At 35.2% G+C, this 17,849-nt stretch overlaps 4 protein-coding genes across 5 annotated transcripts; all 4 read right to left on the bottom strand.

The window, feature by feature from the left end:
* Positions 1-1,027: 1,027 nt before the first annotated feature.
* On the bottom strand, positions 1,028-3,250 carry LOC111809822 (pathogen-related protein-like). Its single transcript, XM_023696261.2, has 4 exons — positions 3,045-3,250; positions 2,841-2,973; positions 1,962-2,260; positions 1,028-1,402 (listed from the first exon to the last, which is right to left on the bottom strand). Exons 1-4 carry the CDS (start codon positions 3,213-3,215, stop codon positions 1,268-1,270), a joined length of 738 nt encoding a protein of 245 aa, XP_023552029.2. The 5' UTR covers positions 3,216-3,250; the 3' UTR covers positions 1,028-1,267.
* A 2,166-nt stretch (positions 3,251-5,416) lies between these two features.
* Positions 5,417-7,500, bottom strand: LOC111785647 (pathogen-related protein-like). Its single transcript, XM_023666022.2, has 4 exons — positions 7,283-7,500; positions 7,077-7,209; positions 6,402-6,700; positions 5,417-5,742 (listed from the first exon to the last, which is right to left on the bottom strand). The coding sequence occupies exons 1-4, from the start codon at positions 7,436-7,438 to the stop codon at positions 5,590-5,592; spliced, it is 741 nt and encodes a 246-aa protein (XP_023521790.2). The 5' UTR covers positions 7,439-7,500; the 3' UTR covers positions 5,417-5,589.
* A 1,152-nt stretch (positions 7,501-8,652) lies between these two features.
* On the bottom strand, positions 8,653-9,984 carry LOC111810332 (pathogen-related protein). Its single transcript, XM_023697038.2, has 4 exons — positions 9,821-9,984; positions 9,598-9,730; positions 9,182-9,480; positions 8,653-9,028 (listed from the first exon to the last, which is right to left on the bottom strand). Exons 1-4 carry the CDS (start codon positions 9,980-9,982, stop codon positions 8,876-8,878), a joined length of 747 nt encoding a protein of 248 aa, XP_023552806.2. The 5' UTR covers positions 9,983-9,984; the 3' UTR covers positions 8,653-8,875.
* Positions 9,985-13,385: 3,401 nt separating this feature from the next.
* On the bottom strand, positions 13,386-17,497 carry LOC111785648 (tubby-like F-box protein 7). Of its 2 annotated transcripts, none has more exons than XM_023666023.2 (4): positions 16,937-17,497; positions 16,157-16,244; positions 14,792-14,951; positions 13,386-14,206 (listed from the first exon to the last, which is right to left on the bottom strand). In XM_023666023.2, the coding sequence occupies exons 1-4, from the start codon at positions 17,291-17,293 to the stop codon at positions 13,624-13,626; spliced, it is 1,188 nt and encodes a 395-aa protein (XP_023521791.2). In that variant the 5' UTR covers positions 17,294-17,497; the 3' UTR covers positions 13,386-13,623. The 2 variants fall into 2 exon arrangements, with proteins under 2 accessions (XP_023521791.2, XP_023521793.2); XM_023666025.2 differs by having other exon boundaries at positions 14,792-14,921; positions 16,937-17,496.
* Positions 17,498-17,849: the final 352 nt, after the last annotated feature.

Genomic DNA, 17,849 nt, shown 5'->3' on the forward strand with positions numbered 1-17,849 from the left:
AAAAGGAAAGTCTAAAGAGGATAATATAGGCTAGTGGTGGGTTTTGAGATCCCATATCAGTTGGGGAAGAGAACGGACCGTTCTTTATAAAAGTGTGGAAACCTCTCGTACCAGATGCATTTGAAAAACCTTGAGAGAAACCCGAAAGAAAAAGCCTAAAGAGAACAATATCTGCAAGCGGTGGGCTTAGAATCGAATAGAACCAGTTTTGTTTAGAAAAAGTGTTCTAATCTAGCGCAGTTAAGTACATTTCCAACCCAATCAAAATCGAATACTGATTAGGTTGAGTTGATTAAGCTTTTTAGTTGTCAGCTCGTGTATATATATATATATATATTTATATTTTAAGCTCGACCTGTACAAATTCATGGACTAAAGTTGTAATTGGTTAAAATGTACAAGTTGTGGATTAGAAGATATATTTGAATTAAATTTATAATCATTAACATTAATACAATTATAATTTTTATTGATAATAATGCATAAACTTTATTATAATTAAGAATACATTAAATAAGTTAATAAATATTATTTAATAAATATGGATGATAACCGGTTAAGACATTATAACTTTAATAAAAAAATATCTTTGCAACGTCACATGTTATTGAACTAAAAAAAAAAAAAAATAGCGGTGAGCTTGAGATGTTACATCAACACTACATAAAAAAAAAAGCAGACTATTTTAGAATTTTAAGACCTACGTCTCGACACAGTTGCTAGGGTTTCTATATATTCTCGTTTTGTACTGAAATTTTGAGATGCCATTGAGAGAGGAAAAGATATTGTGAGATCCCGACACACATCATTTCGAGAGAGGAACAACACATTTCTTATAAGGGTGGGTAAACTTCTCCCTAAAAGACATGTTTTAAAACCTTGAGTGGAAGCTCGAAAGTAAAAATTTAAAAAGAATAATAATAGCTAACAGTAAGCTTGGACGGTTACAGAGGTCGAGACATATGTCATATACTTACGAAAGAAAGAAAGAAATGTGATTGAAATTAGTAATCTTTTTAAACCCTAATTCACAACCATAAACAACTTATTATTATTGATATTTAATAAGAACCAAACAACCGACAGAAAAGAGTACAATTAACAAACATAACAACGTAAGAACTGCTAACCAACAGCTGAGCTAAGCTAATGGATATTGTTGCAAAGCTCTTTATTCTTAATATAAAGATAAGACGACCAAAGGGATATTGATATAACACATTTTATTCCATTCCATTCCAAACCATCATTTTTGTGTTCTTTTGAACTACTTCTGGGCATCAGAGAATGGGCAGCCAGAGACAAATGAAGCAGCAATTTTGTTGCCCTTTAAAAGACTTCCAAATAGCTCAGCTGGATCAAAGTAAAAATGAGCTTCTTCAACCTTCATCCATGAATCTACCTGTCCAAATATCATATCATTATATAACATTTAAATCCGTTCTAATTTCAATACACATGAATTGGCGAAGTAATGAGGCGGGTAAAAAAAATAAAAAGGAAGAGAATCAAGTTACTGTTGTTAGGATCGCACAACAACGCACACATTCGATCTAGACGAGAACAGAAGAGAGAAAATGCAACGAGAAATATTGACTGAAGGTTTCTACTGATGACTTCTCAGAGCATACAAAGAATATAAAAATAAAAATAAAAAAAAAAACATTTTCAAAGCACTGCTTAAGGGTGTATATATATAGTTCAGAATCTCAGTCAGTAGAGACAAAACACTCTATTTTTATAAGCATTCAGTGATTCTAGAACAAAACGTCACTATTCCCTATAACAACAACTCTGTGTCTTTTATTCAACCTTTTACCCATATAACCATTGAGTTAGTTATGTAGCAGCAGACTCCATAACCTAACAATTATTTTATGATTCAAATTAGTCGATAAGAACACAAATTGACACGAATACTCGTGAATTGATACGAAAACTTCAATAAATCTCGAGTTTACCTTGAGTGTTCCCATGCCAAATAATTGAACCAATTCACTAGTAGGGGAATGGGCTTTGTAAGGACCTTCAAAGTAACCCCAGTGCCTAAATTTGTAGGTAATCAAAGGAGGAGGAGAATAAACCTCTATGACTTCCCATGCAAACCCTCTTGGAAAACATGTCTTGAAGTCATTATGAGCTGATTCAAATGTCTCTTCATGTGCTTTGAAGTGATGGAGCTCCTCTGGTAGAGCACTCTTCAGCAATGCATTGAAGGTGCCAATCCTCACCACTTCTTCTCCTGTAAGCCCCTCTCTTCCTACATATCATACATATAAATTGGAGTTTTTATGGCAAACTCATTCCATCAACTGTTATTAGTAGTCGGTTTGTGGGTTGGGTTGGGTTCGATACGCATCTCTCATGGCTTTGTTTTGGGCTTCCCTACAAGGCCTCACACCAATGGAGATAGTATTCCTTGCTTACAAGCCCATGATCATTCCCTAAATTAGCCAATACGGGACTCCATCCCAAAAATTCTCAACAATCCTCCCCTCGAACAAAGCACACTATAGAGCCTCTCCTAAGGCCTATGGAGCCCTCGAACAACCTCCCCTTGATCGAGGCTCGACACCCTTTGTTCGACACTTTAGTAACTTTTGACTATACCTTTGAGGATTCTATTGACATGACTAAGTTTAGGGCATGACTCTAATACCATGTTAAGAATCACATAGAAATTTTCACACCGTTATAAAGAATGTTTCGTTTTCCTCTCCAACTGATATGGGATCTCACAATCCACTCGTTCTTCTCTCCAATGGAGGTGGGATCTCTCACCGTTTAACCTAATGATTCGAGTGACAAAATCCATTAACCATAATAAGAAAAAACTTTACCATTGACAAAAAACTTGAATTTTTCAGGGTTTATGGTGTTGAAATCTTGTAATCTAGTCTTGTTGTTGATCTCCACTTGCCATGATTTCACAGCATTTTGCACTGTTTCTTCAAGAGATCCTTTTGGCCACACCTAATCATAAACAAAAACACCTTAAATTACACACATAATTTCAAAGAGAAGAAGGTATTCTTTGTACGAACCTTGGTTCGGCCCTCTTCAAAGAGGTGGTTAGCAGACTCATAAGTGGGTGGCTTCCCATACCTCCATTCAACCGTGGGAGCCTCCAAATGCAACTTAGCTCTGAACTTGTCGGGAACAACACCATGGGCTCCAATGGAGCTTCCCTTAGTGATGTTGTTCATGCCTTCCATTGTTTGTTTAGTTTCCTTCTTCAACCAAACTAGGAGCCTATGGTGGAGACTCATGGTGGCCACTTATGGGGTTTTATACACAAATGCAAGACCGGATGTCACTTTGAAACCATTGTCCGTTTTGACCCGTTACGTATGATCGTCAACCTCACGATTTTAAAACGCGTCTGTTAGGGTGACATTTTCACACCTCTCCAACCAATGTGAAATCTCACAATCCACGTTCAATGGTGATACGTAGCGGACCAAAGCTGACAATATTTGTTTCCCTAAGAATACCAAATTATATCAAAACTAGACATCGAACATTGGCCCCCTAAAGACAGTAGATTATGAGAACCCACGTTGGTTGGAGAAAAAAACTAAGCATTTCTTATAAGGACTAAAAATCTCTACTCAGTAGAGTTTTAAGTTATTCAAATTACCGTGACATAAGGTCTGAATTTCATCGACGGTTTCCAAATATTTTTTTAGGTAAAATTAAAAATTTATTATGTTTTATTAATATATTTCAAATTTTAAAAATTTTAATCTATTTTTTAGGTTATATTTACTTAATTATTCTCATAAAATCAATTATTCAAAAATTTATAATCTATTAAAAATGAAATTCTTCTAATTTAACCTAAAAAAAATTATTTAGTTGGACACAATTATAGAGATATAAAGAACAAAAACCCACACTTGGGCCACATAAATAAAAACACGTTGACTTACGACTTTGACTTTTTAAACTCATATTTTAATACACATTAATAATGAATTCAATAATTCCATAATTTTTAATTATATGTTTAAAATTTATGATCTATTGTTTTTTTTACATGCATAATTAGTTATTTTATATTTTATTTTATTTTGATAAAAACATAAGTAATTTAGATTTAATATTTTTCCTTTTTTTCCATCTCATTTAAATATAATTTAATTAATTAAAAAAAATATATTTAATTAAATTAGCAAATAAATTAAAAATATATATATTTAATTAAATTAGCAAATATTAATTTTTTTTTTTTTTTTTTAATTTCAAAGTAGCCATCAATTCATTTCTCATGTCACGCCTGTAGTGGTCCCACATTTAAAAGACGACGGTCCACATTTAAAAGACGAAGGTCCACATTTAAAAGACGGTCCACATAGAGACGCTTTTCTCCTCAAATATGTATATATATATATATATATATATATTATGTTATTTTAATTAATTTTACATTTTAAAAAACATATTTAAATTAAATTTATAATTGATAGAAATATATATATGTTAGTTTATTGATAATAATGCTATAATATTAATATAATTAATTTTTACGTCGTGGTAGGTTAATATATATTGAGTGTATGATTGATATATTTACTTAATTCCTTTTATTGATAGAATATATTAATTAATGGAATTAATTATTTATTCAAGAACTAATTAATTTATTCAATTAAATAATTTAGTTGAAGTATTAGTTTTTGAATAATTATAGTCTATTATTTATTTAAATTTATTTATTACTTATTTTGTTCCACTATAATTAATTCCACAAAACCATCCTAATAAATTTAATAATATTTCAAAATATAATACTAACATAATTTCTAAAAATTTAAATACTTAATTTTAATATATATATATATATATATATATATATATATATATATATATATAAATAAATAAATGAGATTTGTAGTAGTTTTTTTCTTTCCTTCTCTTTCTTTTTCATCATTTCTATAATTATTTGTCGAACACTTGACGCTAAAAACAATATTTAAAAAAAAAATCATGAATTTTGTTTATTTATTTATTTTTTAAAATATTGTTTAAAATTACAATATTGTCCTTGAACTTTCACTAATCTTCCAAAATACCCTTGAAAATAGAAAGTTATCAGTTGACGTGTCCAAAAATACTCTTTAATTTTTTTTTACGTAAAAGATGTTTAATTAAATAATTAAATAATTAAACAAACTCTTTAATTAATTAATTTTATTTATTAATGATAAGTAACTCTGCTCTAGATATATAGTCGACTTTTATACATTGGAGAACAAATTATTTCAATAGATATAATCATTACATACTAGTCGATCAAAGATCGTTCATTATTACAACTGTGTCAAAAGTCCGTTTTACCCCTATAATATATTATATATTTCGAAAATGATTTCTAAGTTCTAATAAAAAATTTCCCGTAACAAACTAAACATGATACCAAGAACAACTTATTATCATTGATATGTAATAAGAACCGACAGAAAAAGGGTACAATTAACAAACATAACAACGTAAGAACTGAATCCAAAAACACTATAACATAACATAACACATTTTATTTCAGACCTAACTTTTGTTGGGTTTGTGTTTGTGTTTGTGTTTGTGGAGCTACTTTGGTTGATTGAAGAGTGGATAGGCAGAGGCAGATGAATCAGCTGTTTTGGATTCTGAAGCTGTTTTTTTGCCTTTCAAAAGACTTCCAAATAGCTCAGCTGGATCAAAGAACACATGAACTTCTTCAACCTTCCATGATGAATCTACCTGTGCAAATAAATGTCATCTTTAATATAATCTTTAAATGAAGGGGATTTAGAACGTCGTAAGTAAACGTGAGATACCACATCTGTTGGAGAAGAGACCGAAACATTCTTTTATAAGGATGTGGAAGCTTGAAATAGAAAGCCTAAAGAAGACAATATCTACTATCGGGGGACTTGGACTGTTACAAATTGTATCAAAGCCAGACACCGGGCGATGTGCCACTAGACACGAGGCAATGTGCCACTGGACACGAGGCAGTGTGCAAGAAAGAACGTTGGGTCCCAAAGGAGTGTAGATTGGGGGGTTCCACATTGATTGGAGAAGGGAACGAGTGTCAGCGAGAACACTGGGACCCGAAGGGGGTGGATTGTGAGATCCCACATCGGATGGAGAGAAGAACAAAACATTCTTTATAAGAGTGTGGAAACCTCTCCTTAGCAGACACTTTTAAAAACCTTGAGGGGAAGCTCGAGAGGGAAAGTCAAAAGAGAACAATATTTGCTAGTAGTGGACTTGAGCTGTTACAGTTCAATTGTCATTATGTTATGATCAAATGAGTCGATAAGGGCACAAACTAAACGAAACATTCATGAGCGTGACGTTAAATATGTTTAGGGATACATTTGACAAGAAGGGTCGTTATTGAATCTCGACGTTACCTTGAGAGTTCCCATGCCGAAGAACTCGAGCATTTCTCGAGTAGGGGAATGAGCTTTATAGGGCCCTTCAAAGAAACCCCAATGCCTAAACTTGAAAGCAACCAAAGGAGGAGGAGAATAAACCTCAAGAAGTTCCCATGCAAACCCTCTTGGAAAACATGTCTTAAAGTCATTATAAGTTGATTCAAATGTCTCTTCCTTTGCTTTGAAGTAATGGAATTCCTCTGGTAGAGAGCTCTTCAGCATTGCATTGAAGCTTCCAAGCCTCACTGCCTCTTCACCTGAGAGCCCCTCTCTTCCTACACTACCAAACACAACAAATTCACTAATTCATCATCTAATCATCCATTAATTACAAGTAATTAAGGGCTTTTACGAGTCGAGTTAGGTTAATTTTATGATATTTTAGACCCGACTTAGACAGAGACTTGTTTTTTTCCATACTTTTCTGTAACGGCCCAAGCCCACCGCTACTCAATATTGTCCTATTTGGGTTTTTCCTTTCGGGCTTCTCTTAAGGTTTTTAAAACACGCCTGCTGGGGAAAGGTTTTTACACCCTTATAATGTAGGGTGTTTCGTTCTCCTCCCCAACCCATGTGAGATATCACATTTTCGATCAAACATTAGAGGCTAAATTAATTGAAACATATTTAACGTAACAAAATTAGCATTACCGTTGATATAAACTACGAATTTTTTAGGGTTTATGGTCTTGAAATCTTGCGATCTTGTCATGTAAGCTAACTCGGCATGCATTGATTTTACGATATTCTGCACGGTTTCTTCGAGAGATCCTTTCGGCCAAACCTACGACGAACAAAAAAAATTAAGAAACAAAGATGATATTAGATCTGGCAAAGAAAAAATGAAAAAAGAGAACCTTTGTTCTTCCATGTTCAAAGAGCTTGTTAGCAGCTTCATAATTTGGGGGCTTTCCCATCCTCCATTGAACCTTTGGAGCCTCCAAATGTAAGGAAAGTGTGTGCTTTTCAGGACCCATAATGGCTTCCTCAGAGCTCATGTTTATGGATTCCATTTGCTTCAACCAAATTGGCCAAGCTGTGATGATGAACTGAGTAGCCAAGTTATGGGCCTTTTATAGGACAATCTTTGTTCTGAGGTTTAAACTGAGTTTAAGATGAGAATGAATATTGAGTTAACGATCTTATATTGTCGTGGTGAGCTAGGTTGTTCGGGCGATTCAATTTCATGGATCGAAGATCCGAACCAAACCAATTATGTTTAGAGAAAAGTGATTCGATCTACTATAAAATCAAAATTAGATATGTTCATTTAACATCGGGAACTTAGAGACCCACCCTGGTTGTAGTGGAGAATCCAAGTTTAAACACGGAATGAGGAAAGAGGGGAGAGATATTTCTTCTCGCTAGTGAAACAGGACCGAAAATCGGGAATACATTGAATAAGTTAATAAAATTATAATTCAACTATAAAGATATCGAGTGAAATTACATTAATTATTATTTATTTATTTATTTATTTATTAACCTACTCTAAAAATTAAATAAAACTATTAATTAATTAACTAATTAATAGTAAATTAAGTGAAATTTATGTAATTAAATTTTTTGGTTGAAGTAACATTTTGAAATTAATAATTTTTATCGATCAAAATTCTAAATTGTTAATAGTGAATTGATTTAAAAATATAACTAAAATGCCGAAAAGTTGTCGATGAGTGTCGTCAACAATTCAACTGATGTCATCATTTGTGCATGAGTTTCTTACCTTTATTCGAAAAATAGTTAATAAGTGAACTCACTGTTTCTAGGTGGGTTTGGATGCATATAATACTTTTCTATTCACGGTCTACGCACATGCGCGTGGACCTACTAGGTGATTACCCTATAGGATGTGGGCTTGTGCACCTACTAGGCGATTACCCTATAGGATGTGGGCTTGTGCACTCACGCAGTCGAACAATGAGAAGAAATAGGACATCTATACAATATATGAGGAGAAGTAATCATTGCTCGATGTACACACAACATGCATGAAGTCCCACATAAAATCATGGTTTAGTAAGACAAGACATATACAATACTTCCATACGGTGAAATCTCACATCAGTTGAAGAGGGGAATGAATCATTCTTAACAAGGGTGTAGAAATCTCTTGGACACATTTTAAAACCTCGAGGAAAAGCCCGGAGAGGAAAGTCAAAAAAGGACAATATCTTCTTTACAACGTGTTATTTTAACAAATTAATATTCAAACACGTAACATAGATTTAGCAAACTCACTTTATTTTTTGTACAATACGAATACAGATTTAACACAATTCGAACTCAACACAGATTTGACATACTCAGACTCGACAAACTCGAACTTAAAGATCCAAGTAATTATTAAATTCAGACTAACGAAACCCGTAAATTATCTATTTATGCAGAGATTATTGAATACATGGGATTTATTATTGAAACTTAGACCAACATTTTTGTTTTTGGAACTACTTCTGAAGATTGAAGAGTGGGCAGGCAGAGGCAGATGAATCTGCAGTTTTTGATTCAGAAGCTGTTCTTTTGCCCTTTAAAAGACCTCCAAATAGCTCTGTTGGATCGAAGTAAACATGAACTTCTTCAACCTTCATCGATGAATCTACCTGCACAAATATCATCATTACATAATAATTTTTTTAAATGTTCTTATAAGTCATTATTTCATGATTCAGATTAGTTGACACGAACATTTTTTATCGTGGCGTTAAATATGGATATGTTTGATAAGAAAGGGCGTTATTGAATCGCGACGTTACCTTGAGAGTTCCCATGCCGTAGAATTGAACCATTTCACCAGTAGGGGAATGGTCTTTGTAAGGACCTTCAAAGAAACCCCAATGCCTAAACTTATAGGCAATCAAAGGAGGAGGAGAATAAACCTCTATGACTTCCCATGCAAACCCTCTTGGAAAACATGTTTTGAAGTCATTATGAGCAGATTCATGTGTCTCGTCCTCTGCTTTGTAAAACTTATACTCATCTGGTAGAGAACTCTTCAGCATGGCATTGAAGGTTCCGTCCCCCAGCACTTCTTCTCCTGACAGCCCCTCTCTTCCTACATATCAAAAGGGTAAATTTTGTGGTATCAATTTAGGATAAACTTTGTTATTAGTACTCAGTTTTAACCTAATCATTCCAGTGGACAAATCCTTCATCAAAAAACACTGTTTACCATTGACAAAAAACTTGAATTTTTCAGGGTTTATGGTCTTGAAATCTTGTAATCTAGCCTTGTTGTTAATCTCCACTTGCCATGATTTCACAGCATTTTGCACTGTTTCTTCCAGAGATCCTTTTGGCCACACCTAATCATAAACAAAAACACCTTAAATTACATACAAGATTTGAAAGAGAAGAAAGTTTTCTTTGTACGAAAGAGGAGGGAAAAAAAAAACCTTGGTTCGGCCCTCTTCAAAGAGCTGGTTAGCACTTTCATAAGTGGGAGGCTTCCCATACCTCCATTGAACAGTGGGATCCTCCAAATGCAAGTTAGCTCTGTACTTGTGAGGAAGAACACTATGGGTATCAATTTTGCTCCCTTCAGTGCTCATTTTCATCAACTCTATTTTGCCTGCATTCAAACAAAGGAGTTCTTTGAGGGTCTTATAAAGACTATATCAGCCAAAGGAAACAAAAAGATAATACAGTAAGCAGGGCTTTGTTTCAGCCGAAGGAAAGTTTTGAAGAATTTGAGAAGCAGCCGTATCCCTTTGGTGTTTCAGTCAGATTATCAATTTTTTCCCTTTACAAACTAAAATCTTTAACCAATTATATATAGAAATATGCTAAATCAATCTGGATTGGTTGATATGCGCCACATAAGGTAAGATGCCTCAACAGTAATAAAAAAATAAATTGGCAATCATGGTAGACGATGAACTAGAAAACGAATACTTGATGATTATTCAGGTGTCGTATATTTGAATTATTTTCATGTGAATGAATTTGGTAAGATCATAGTGTTTAAAACAAATATACGAGTTAATTATTGTTGTAGGAAAAGTTTCAAAAATCAATAAGTGCTAATTTTGATTAGATGCACCTATAGTTGTACAATTTTAAATGATTTTAAACAGATAAGACATGTACTTGTGTTCATATAAAGATAATGTTCTTGCAATAACGACAATGTTCTCAAAGACGTGTCTACTTGAGATTGAATAAAATTCATGAGAATTTGATATCACTCTCCCAAGTGAATGTTGTAATATTTAATAACTATGGTCAAGATCGTAACGCTACATGTTTAGGATTTGAAATTTAGATTTGGCACATGATAGGTCCCAAAATTTTCCTATATCTCTTACGACATGATCACGTTACTTACTTGTCTTGAAGTGCTTTTAAAGAGTACTTAACTTGAACGGTGACAGGGAAAATGGTTGAGACTCGCCAACAATGACTAAGGAAACATCAGCTACATTGTAATCTTGAAGAATGCCTCCTTCAACTGTGCCAAGCTTGGCAAAGGCTGAAATACCTAATTCAATGTAAATGAATTAATAAGAATTGAAAAGAATATAACAGAGAATTACTTAATAAGTAAAAGAATAATAACAATAATTTTTAATGAAAAAGAAAGTATGTTTACATACTGTAGATCACAATAAAAGGCTTTTCAACTCAAAGGAACAAGAGATATACAAACATGTCTGTTACTTACAAGAATGGGGCTCATCAAACGGATTTACATTGACTGCATGATAAAGAACAGCGAGTGATGAGTCTAAACATCGAAGAGGATTATGAATGAATGTAATAATGAATAAAGATAAGAATTGAAGGAAGTAGAATTAACTGTCCGAAACCATACCAGTTTTCAGTTCTTCAACTAAGCCTATGGGTATGGAGAGGAGAACGAAGCATTCCTTATAAGGCATGAAAACCTCTCCCTAATAGACGCGTCTTAAAACCGTGAGATTGACGACGATGCATAACGGGCCAAAATGGGTAATATCTATTAGCAATGGATTTGGGTTGTTACAAAGGGAATTAGAACCAAACACCGGGCGGTATGCTAGCTAGGATACTGGCCCTCAAGTGGGGTGGATTGTGAGATCCCACGTTGGTTAGAGAGGAAAACGAAGCATTCCTTATAAGGGTGTGAAAACCTCTGAGGTTGACAGAGATGCGTAACGGGCGAAGCAGACAATATCTACTAGCGGTGGGCCGTTACATTGAGTATAGAACCAATCACTAAAGCAAAATGGGGCCGTTAAAATTTCTCAGATAGAAGTATCTCCTTTACATAGCAAAGGAGTTGATACATGGACAAGTTTTTCCTATATCAGAGCCTCATCTATCTAAAACAAATGTCTCATTCTGCAACGTTCAAGCTTTAGAAGATACCTTTAGAAGTCATCTTAAGTTCAAAGAAACAAGAATATGTTCTTTCTACTTTACCATTTTTGAAACTACATAAAACTCTTTTCGTCAGAGGAAAGATATATATACTATTTACGACAGCTAATCCATTGAAGAAAAAGCAGGGAAGCACACCATAATAGTCTCCTCAAACCTCCGATTTTCGTCAATGGTGAGATTAAAAATATGGACATTGTGTCAATGCGAACAAGTTCAACAGCAGCGTCTACAATTGAATCAACCAATCGATTCGATCTAATACAGAGAATTAAGCAACAAATCATGAAAAAGAGAGAGTTTGATCGAAATTTAGCAATTGAATCAGTTGAAAGAAAAATAAAACTGACGCTGTTACCTATGCCGAGGTCTGGGTGGACTATGGCGATCCTCATCTTCGATCGCCATCGTGCTTCCATCGTTGCAGTAGAGCGGAGATCCCTCAGAGCTTCTGCCAATCGGGGAGCTTTCTGTCAGTGGGCCCTTCGGCCTTTTTCATTATGGGCCCATAAAAAGAGCCCGTTTCAGCTTTAGCTATGGATATTTATCTGTTTTAAGAGCCCCTAAGATGAACTCCAAATATTACATTATTTATGCATATTAGTTAGGTTCGATTATGGAATGAATCCATTAAATTTTAATTTTGGTGGCCGTGGCCCCGAGATTTGTCCTCTTTAGTTTTTTCACCTTAAAGGTTATTGTCCTCTTTTTAGAGTTTTTCCAGTCAGACCTTCGAAGTTATTGTCCTCTTTTTAGTTTTTTCGGACTTATTCCAAGGTTTTTAAAACGTGAGAGAAGTTTCCACACCCTTATAAAAAAAAATGTTTCGTTCTTCTCTCTAACCGATGTGGGATCTCACAATCCACCCCCTTCGGAGCCCCGCATCCTTGCTGGCACACCACCTTATGTCCACCCCCTTGGGGGCTTAACCTCCTTGTTGGCACATTACCAACCGATGTGGGATCTCACAATCCACCCCCTTCGGAGCCCCGCATCCTTGCTGGCACACCACCTTATGTCCACCCCCTTGGGGGCTTAACCTCCTTGTTGGCACATTACCCCATTCGGAGCCCCGCGTCCTTGTTGGCACACCACCTCGTGTCCACTCCCTTGGGGTCTTAGCCTCCTTGTTGGCACATTACCTGATATATGGAGCTCAAACCTACCACTAGCATATATTGTCCTCTTTGACTCACCACTAGCATATATTGTCGTTTTTAGGCTTCTCTTTCGAACTTCCTCCCTCAAAAAATTTTAAAACGGAGAAAGATTTCCACAGTAAAATGGTTTGAATTTTCAAACCATACACCAAAGATGTGATTACAAGTGTCCCCAAAAGCAAGGCTTTTTCTCCAATAAAATGGCTTCAAAAGCCCTGTTGGAGAGATGGGGTTATAAAAATAGCATTGTTCTAGGACAGTATAAAACTAAAAGGCCTAATCTTACTGCCATTTCCATCATAAAACCAAACAAAAAGATCAAACCAAGGTAACAAGATGATGAAGGAAGAGGGAAGAGTCCCAAAAAAAAGAACCTATAAAATGAATGGATTGGGCATGAGTGTTGAAATACAACTGCAGCAATACCTAAACATTGAGATGAATCAACAATTCTCATCCTTTGTAATTTATATATATATATATCACATATACATAGAGATTTAGAGAAGCCATAGCGCTTGCTAGCACCACACAATATTGTTTTGTTGCTCTGAACTTCCAATTTTTAAGTGGTCACAATTCCACCATAATAGCACCATGTACAGAGGAAAGCCTGTCTCAATAGAGCCACCGTTTTCTTGAGTAAACAAATTTTGGTACACAATATACTACTACTACTACTCGCATGCCAACTTCGTGCCAAAGCTCGTAAGGCAAATGGCGAAAGCCTGGAAAGCTGATAATGGCTGTCTATAATCCATAGTAAAGGTATCGTCGCCTACCTTTCCGAACTGTAGTAGGACTGTTTCTTCGTCCCCTTTACCTCCTGGCTGGCTATGGTCAATAGTGGCAACAAGTTGAAAGTTTTTAACAGATGCTACTGTCACCCGACCGTGAAAATTCAAGCACCAGCATTGCAGGTGTTCATGCCATCTAGGAGCCTTGTTTCGTAAGATTGTCGACCCTGATGAGGAAGAAAAAGACTCAGATTTCTTCATCATCGAGTTTTCGCAGGGTTTGCTGGTTACAGATTCCTCTGATACTGGGCACTTTAGAGAGCACATCATTCTCCTCGGACCTCTTGATTTCAAAAGATTAAATTTGTAGGAGACTTGCCCAACCTCGAAGTTACCTGCAGACACTTGTGGGCTGATTTGCTTGCTTGCAAAGCGGCGGCTCGATTTACTGCTCGATGGCTTTGCACCATTATGTGGTGGTTGGCTATCATAAATAGTAAAATTGGTGCCAAGAAAATCGGAGCTGCAAAGTGATCAGAAAATGGGGTATCGACTTAGTGCATGTTCTTAAGGAAAAAACATGCTACTTTTAAAAATTGTACCAAGAACACTCAAGCTGCAATTTTACAAAGCTAACAATGAAATTTTTTTGCACATATTACTGAAAAAGAAAAAAAGAATAAAGATTTCTTAACTACTGATCTCTCCCTAATTTAGGTTTAAACTATCTAGAGTAAGTAAACTCATGGCAGCATCAAGCAGTTCTTTGCAAACCATCTACATGGCTTCTCTTTCAGCAAGAACCGTATTTCGTACTGTGGCTCAAGCAATGAAAGATACTGTTTTCCATATAGGTTGATTACATTGGGAGTTCTCTCAAGTCATAAATATTTCGGAAGTTATTGTTCAAAATACACATTCCAACAGGAAGAACTCTTTTTAAGCCTCTTGTTCAGGAAGTCTCCCTTTAAATTAGTACCTCAAAACAATCGTAACTATAATTAAACATTAAACTTGTATCCTAGTGTAAAAACTAAGGATTGCAAAGAGCAAGCACCAAAACAAACAATTTGTTCCAACAAGATTTCTCTCAACAACAATATCTTACCTTAACTTCCCCACATATGCATTGTTTCCTTGTGATAATTCTTCAGCATCAAGAGATATTATATACTCGGTATGAGCACCATGCCTATATCTCCGTGCAGCTAAGAGGAACTTTCCCTTATCTGTAAATGCTGGAGTAGGGGAAATAACCCTTAAATGAGCTATATCACATACAAAAAAGTTCTATATTACTAATGTGCAATGACAAACAACAGTTAGGTAAGATATATAATGATGAGATAAAAAAATATAAAAAAGGAGAGAGAAGCAAGTCCTGTCAGTCATCTATGGCAACCAAGATGTACAAAGTGCATAAGTTGCAATTTAAATGCAAAGAGCCATATGTATAAACTATAACATTGAAATAAATCATTTGGTTTGTTAAACTCATGAACTTATGACTAAAATCCATAGTTGATAATCTTTGTTATACTTTGTGAAAGAAAAATGATGTTGGAAAAGAACAAAACAGAAAGGTTCATATTGTTCTCTTCGTGGAAATTCAGATCTCCAACCTTTTGATCTTAAGTTATAAAGTCTAGACCAGTTAAACTATGTTCAGGTTAGAAAATTTGATATTTTGCATAAATCAACTAATGATTCATACGTGTGTGTATGTGTGGGAGCGAGAGAAATTAATCCCAAGTTATCAATGCTAACTGAAGTTAATCATATGCCTGTCTGATAGTCCATGCCAGCCTCGAAGAACCCTTGTTTAGATGACCAGAAACGCTTCTAAATTTGACCAGGCCCCTTTGGAATAAACAGAAGAATAAAGAATCACAATGAGGGAATAATAGAACAAGAAAAGTCAACCATTTACAAAACATGATGATAACAAAGTTCATCAAGGCCTGAATGTTACATTCTCAATACCTTCATACTCATCAGTTGTATTTCAACCATAAAACCCAAACAAATGCTCACGTTGTTTCACTAATTAACAAAAACTATGATATGAATTGTTCAAATCAAAATGTGATCCTGTGCCCACACTCAATAGAAGATATATCACTCCATCAAATTATCTATGTTAGGTAACTGTGCAGTTTTTAGAAAGAGCTGCACCCACTTCAACAATTTTTGAAGTTCGTATTAATTTCAATCATGTTCGTGCCTTGGAAAACAAAATGTAGTTCTCTTCAGTTATTTCATGGTGAATCAAGGGGAGGAGGAGCAGAGACCAATAAATTTGACTGAACAAAATAAATCTCTTTCGCCTTACATAAGTTAGGAGACAACATAATGCTCGTAGGTAAGCCATTCATTCCAAGTTATATAGCATGAAATATGATACTTCACTCCAATCTCAGTGCAGTTACCCTTTTCCTTTACAAATAGAATAAATACACCAGAAGTTACTCACATGGTGTAAGGGCAAGGTAAAGGTAAAACGTTGAAGTCTTCTTGTTCCGTTTTATAAGACACTGATGTGGAAGATCGCTTGGTCCAGGCTGCATTAGACATTAACAACACATTTAGATGATCACTCGGACATTAAATTTGTACCAAAAAGATTACAATAAGATCAATGTCCATCAGGATTCAAAACACACTAACGTTTTCTTCCAACAACTCATAAGAAAATGCTCTTGGACAAGATTCAAAAGAATCACTAACGCATCAAAAACTTGCATTATAAATTTGATAATTCTGAAGTAATTTAGATTTAGGATAGCCTTAAAGTTAAGAATTAATTTCCATTTCGGTACATCAATGCAACAAGCACATGTCATTAACCATTCAATAGAACAAAATTCTTGAATTGTCCCATCCACAACAAATAGAATGCTCGACATTACTTAACTGCACGCAATCAATGTACAGAATGTTTATCATTAATCTTAACCGGAAAATTCTTCAAGATCCATATGGAAATCACGAGCATAACCACAACCCCGCCCATTTTCAAAAACTAAAGAATCACGCTGCGTTATGAAATCCAATCAATCGATCTCAAATACCACGCAGATTAAATTCGAGAAGTAAATCAAATAATCAAAAACCGAATACGCGCAAAAGAAAGAAAAACAATGATCACATGAACGCAAAGAAGAAAAATGTTCATACGACGACAACTAGCATACAATTTCATCAACAAAAACAACAATCTTGACAAATACGGATAAAAACACCGACGAAATACCTGTTTGAGGCAAGAAGGGAAAGTAATCTTCCCGGAATGAGGGGTACCCCTGGCGATCTCCTTAGTAATATCCCGCCAGCGTTTACAGACACAAGCACAGGAAACAACGTTTTGGCGGTTGGGCCAACCGTCCTCAGAAGACTCAACCCGCTGAATAATCTCCCGGAGAAGCTCCGGTAGCATAGAAGACCAGGAAGATTCACCCTGCATCAAGTCGCCATCAGTCCCGCCGGGCAGACCGGAGGCACCTTCGACCTCCGACACGGCCACTCGAACAATTCCCTCTACACCATTCGGATCTCTAAACGACGACTTGGAAGAAAACTTCCGAGAGAGAAACGATCTGCGAAGAGACATGACAGTGGGTTTTAGGGCTTAGCCTCACATGGTGAAAGGAGAGAGAGAGAGAGAGAGAGAGAGAGAGAGAGAGAGAGAGAGAGAGAGAGAGAGAGAGAGGGCAGTTGTTTAGAGAGAGAAAGCAAGAGGAAGAAGATGAGAAGGGAAACCGCGGCGAGAGAAAGAGAAAGAGTGGGGAAAGGGAGAGGTGATAAAGAAACAGGGCTGTGAGGAAAGGTAAATGAAGGAAACGCGGAAGATGCGATGAGGCGTTGAGGACAGCTCTGTGAGTTTAACGTTTTTAGATGGCGACAGTTGGGCTTTTCCACTCTCAGGACTCGGCCCATATTAATAAGTTAAAAGACTAATTTTGCATATTTATTATAAATAAATTGAAACTTTAATAATATATATTTTTTACCATAGGTTAATTTTAAATAATATTTATGTATTAAAATAAAATTTAAAAAAAAAAACTATATACTAAAATAAAATATATTTATTTTTAAATCAGAATATCGGTGAAAACATAAATTTTCGATTAAAAGTAAAAAAATTTGGATCTAATTATCGACTT

The sequence above is a fragment of the Cucurbita pepo genome, chromosome 14 (genome assembly GCF_057944985.1).
Source record: "Cucurbita pepo subsp. pepo isolate OVF chromosome 14, ASM5794498v1, whole genome shotgun sequence".
Lineage (NCBI taxonomy): Eukaryota > Viridiplantae > Streptophyta > Magnoliopsida > Cucurbitales > Cucurbitaceae > Cucurbita > Cucurbita pepo.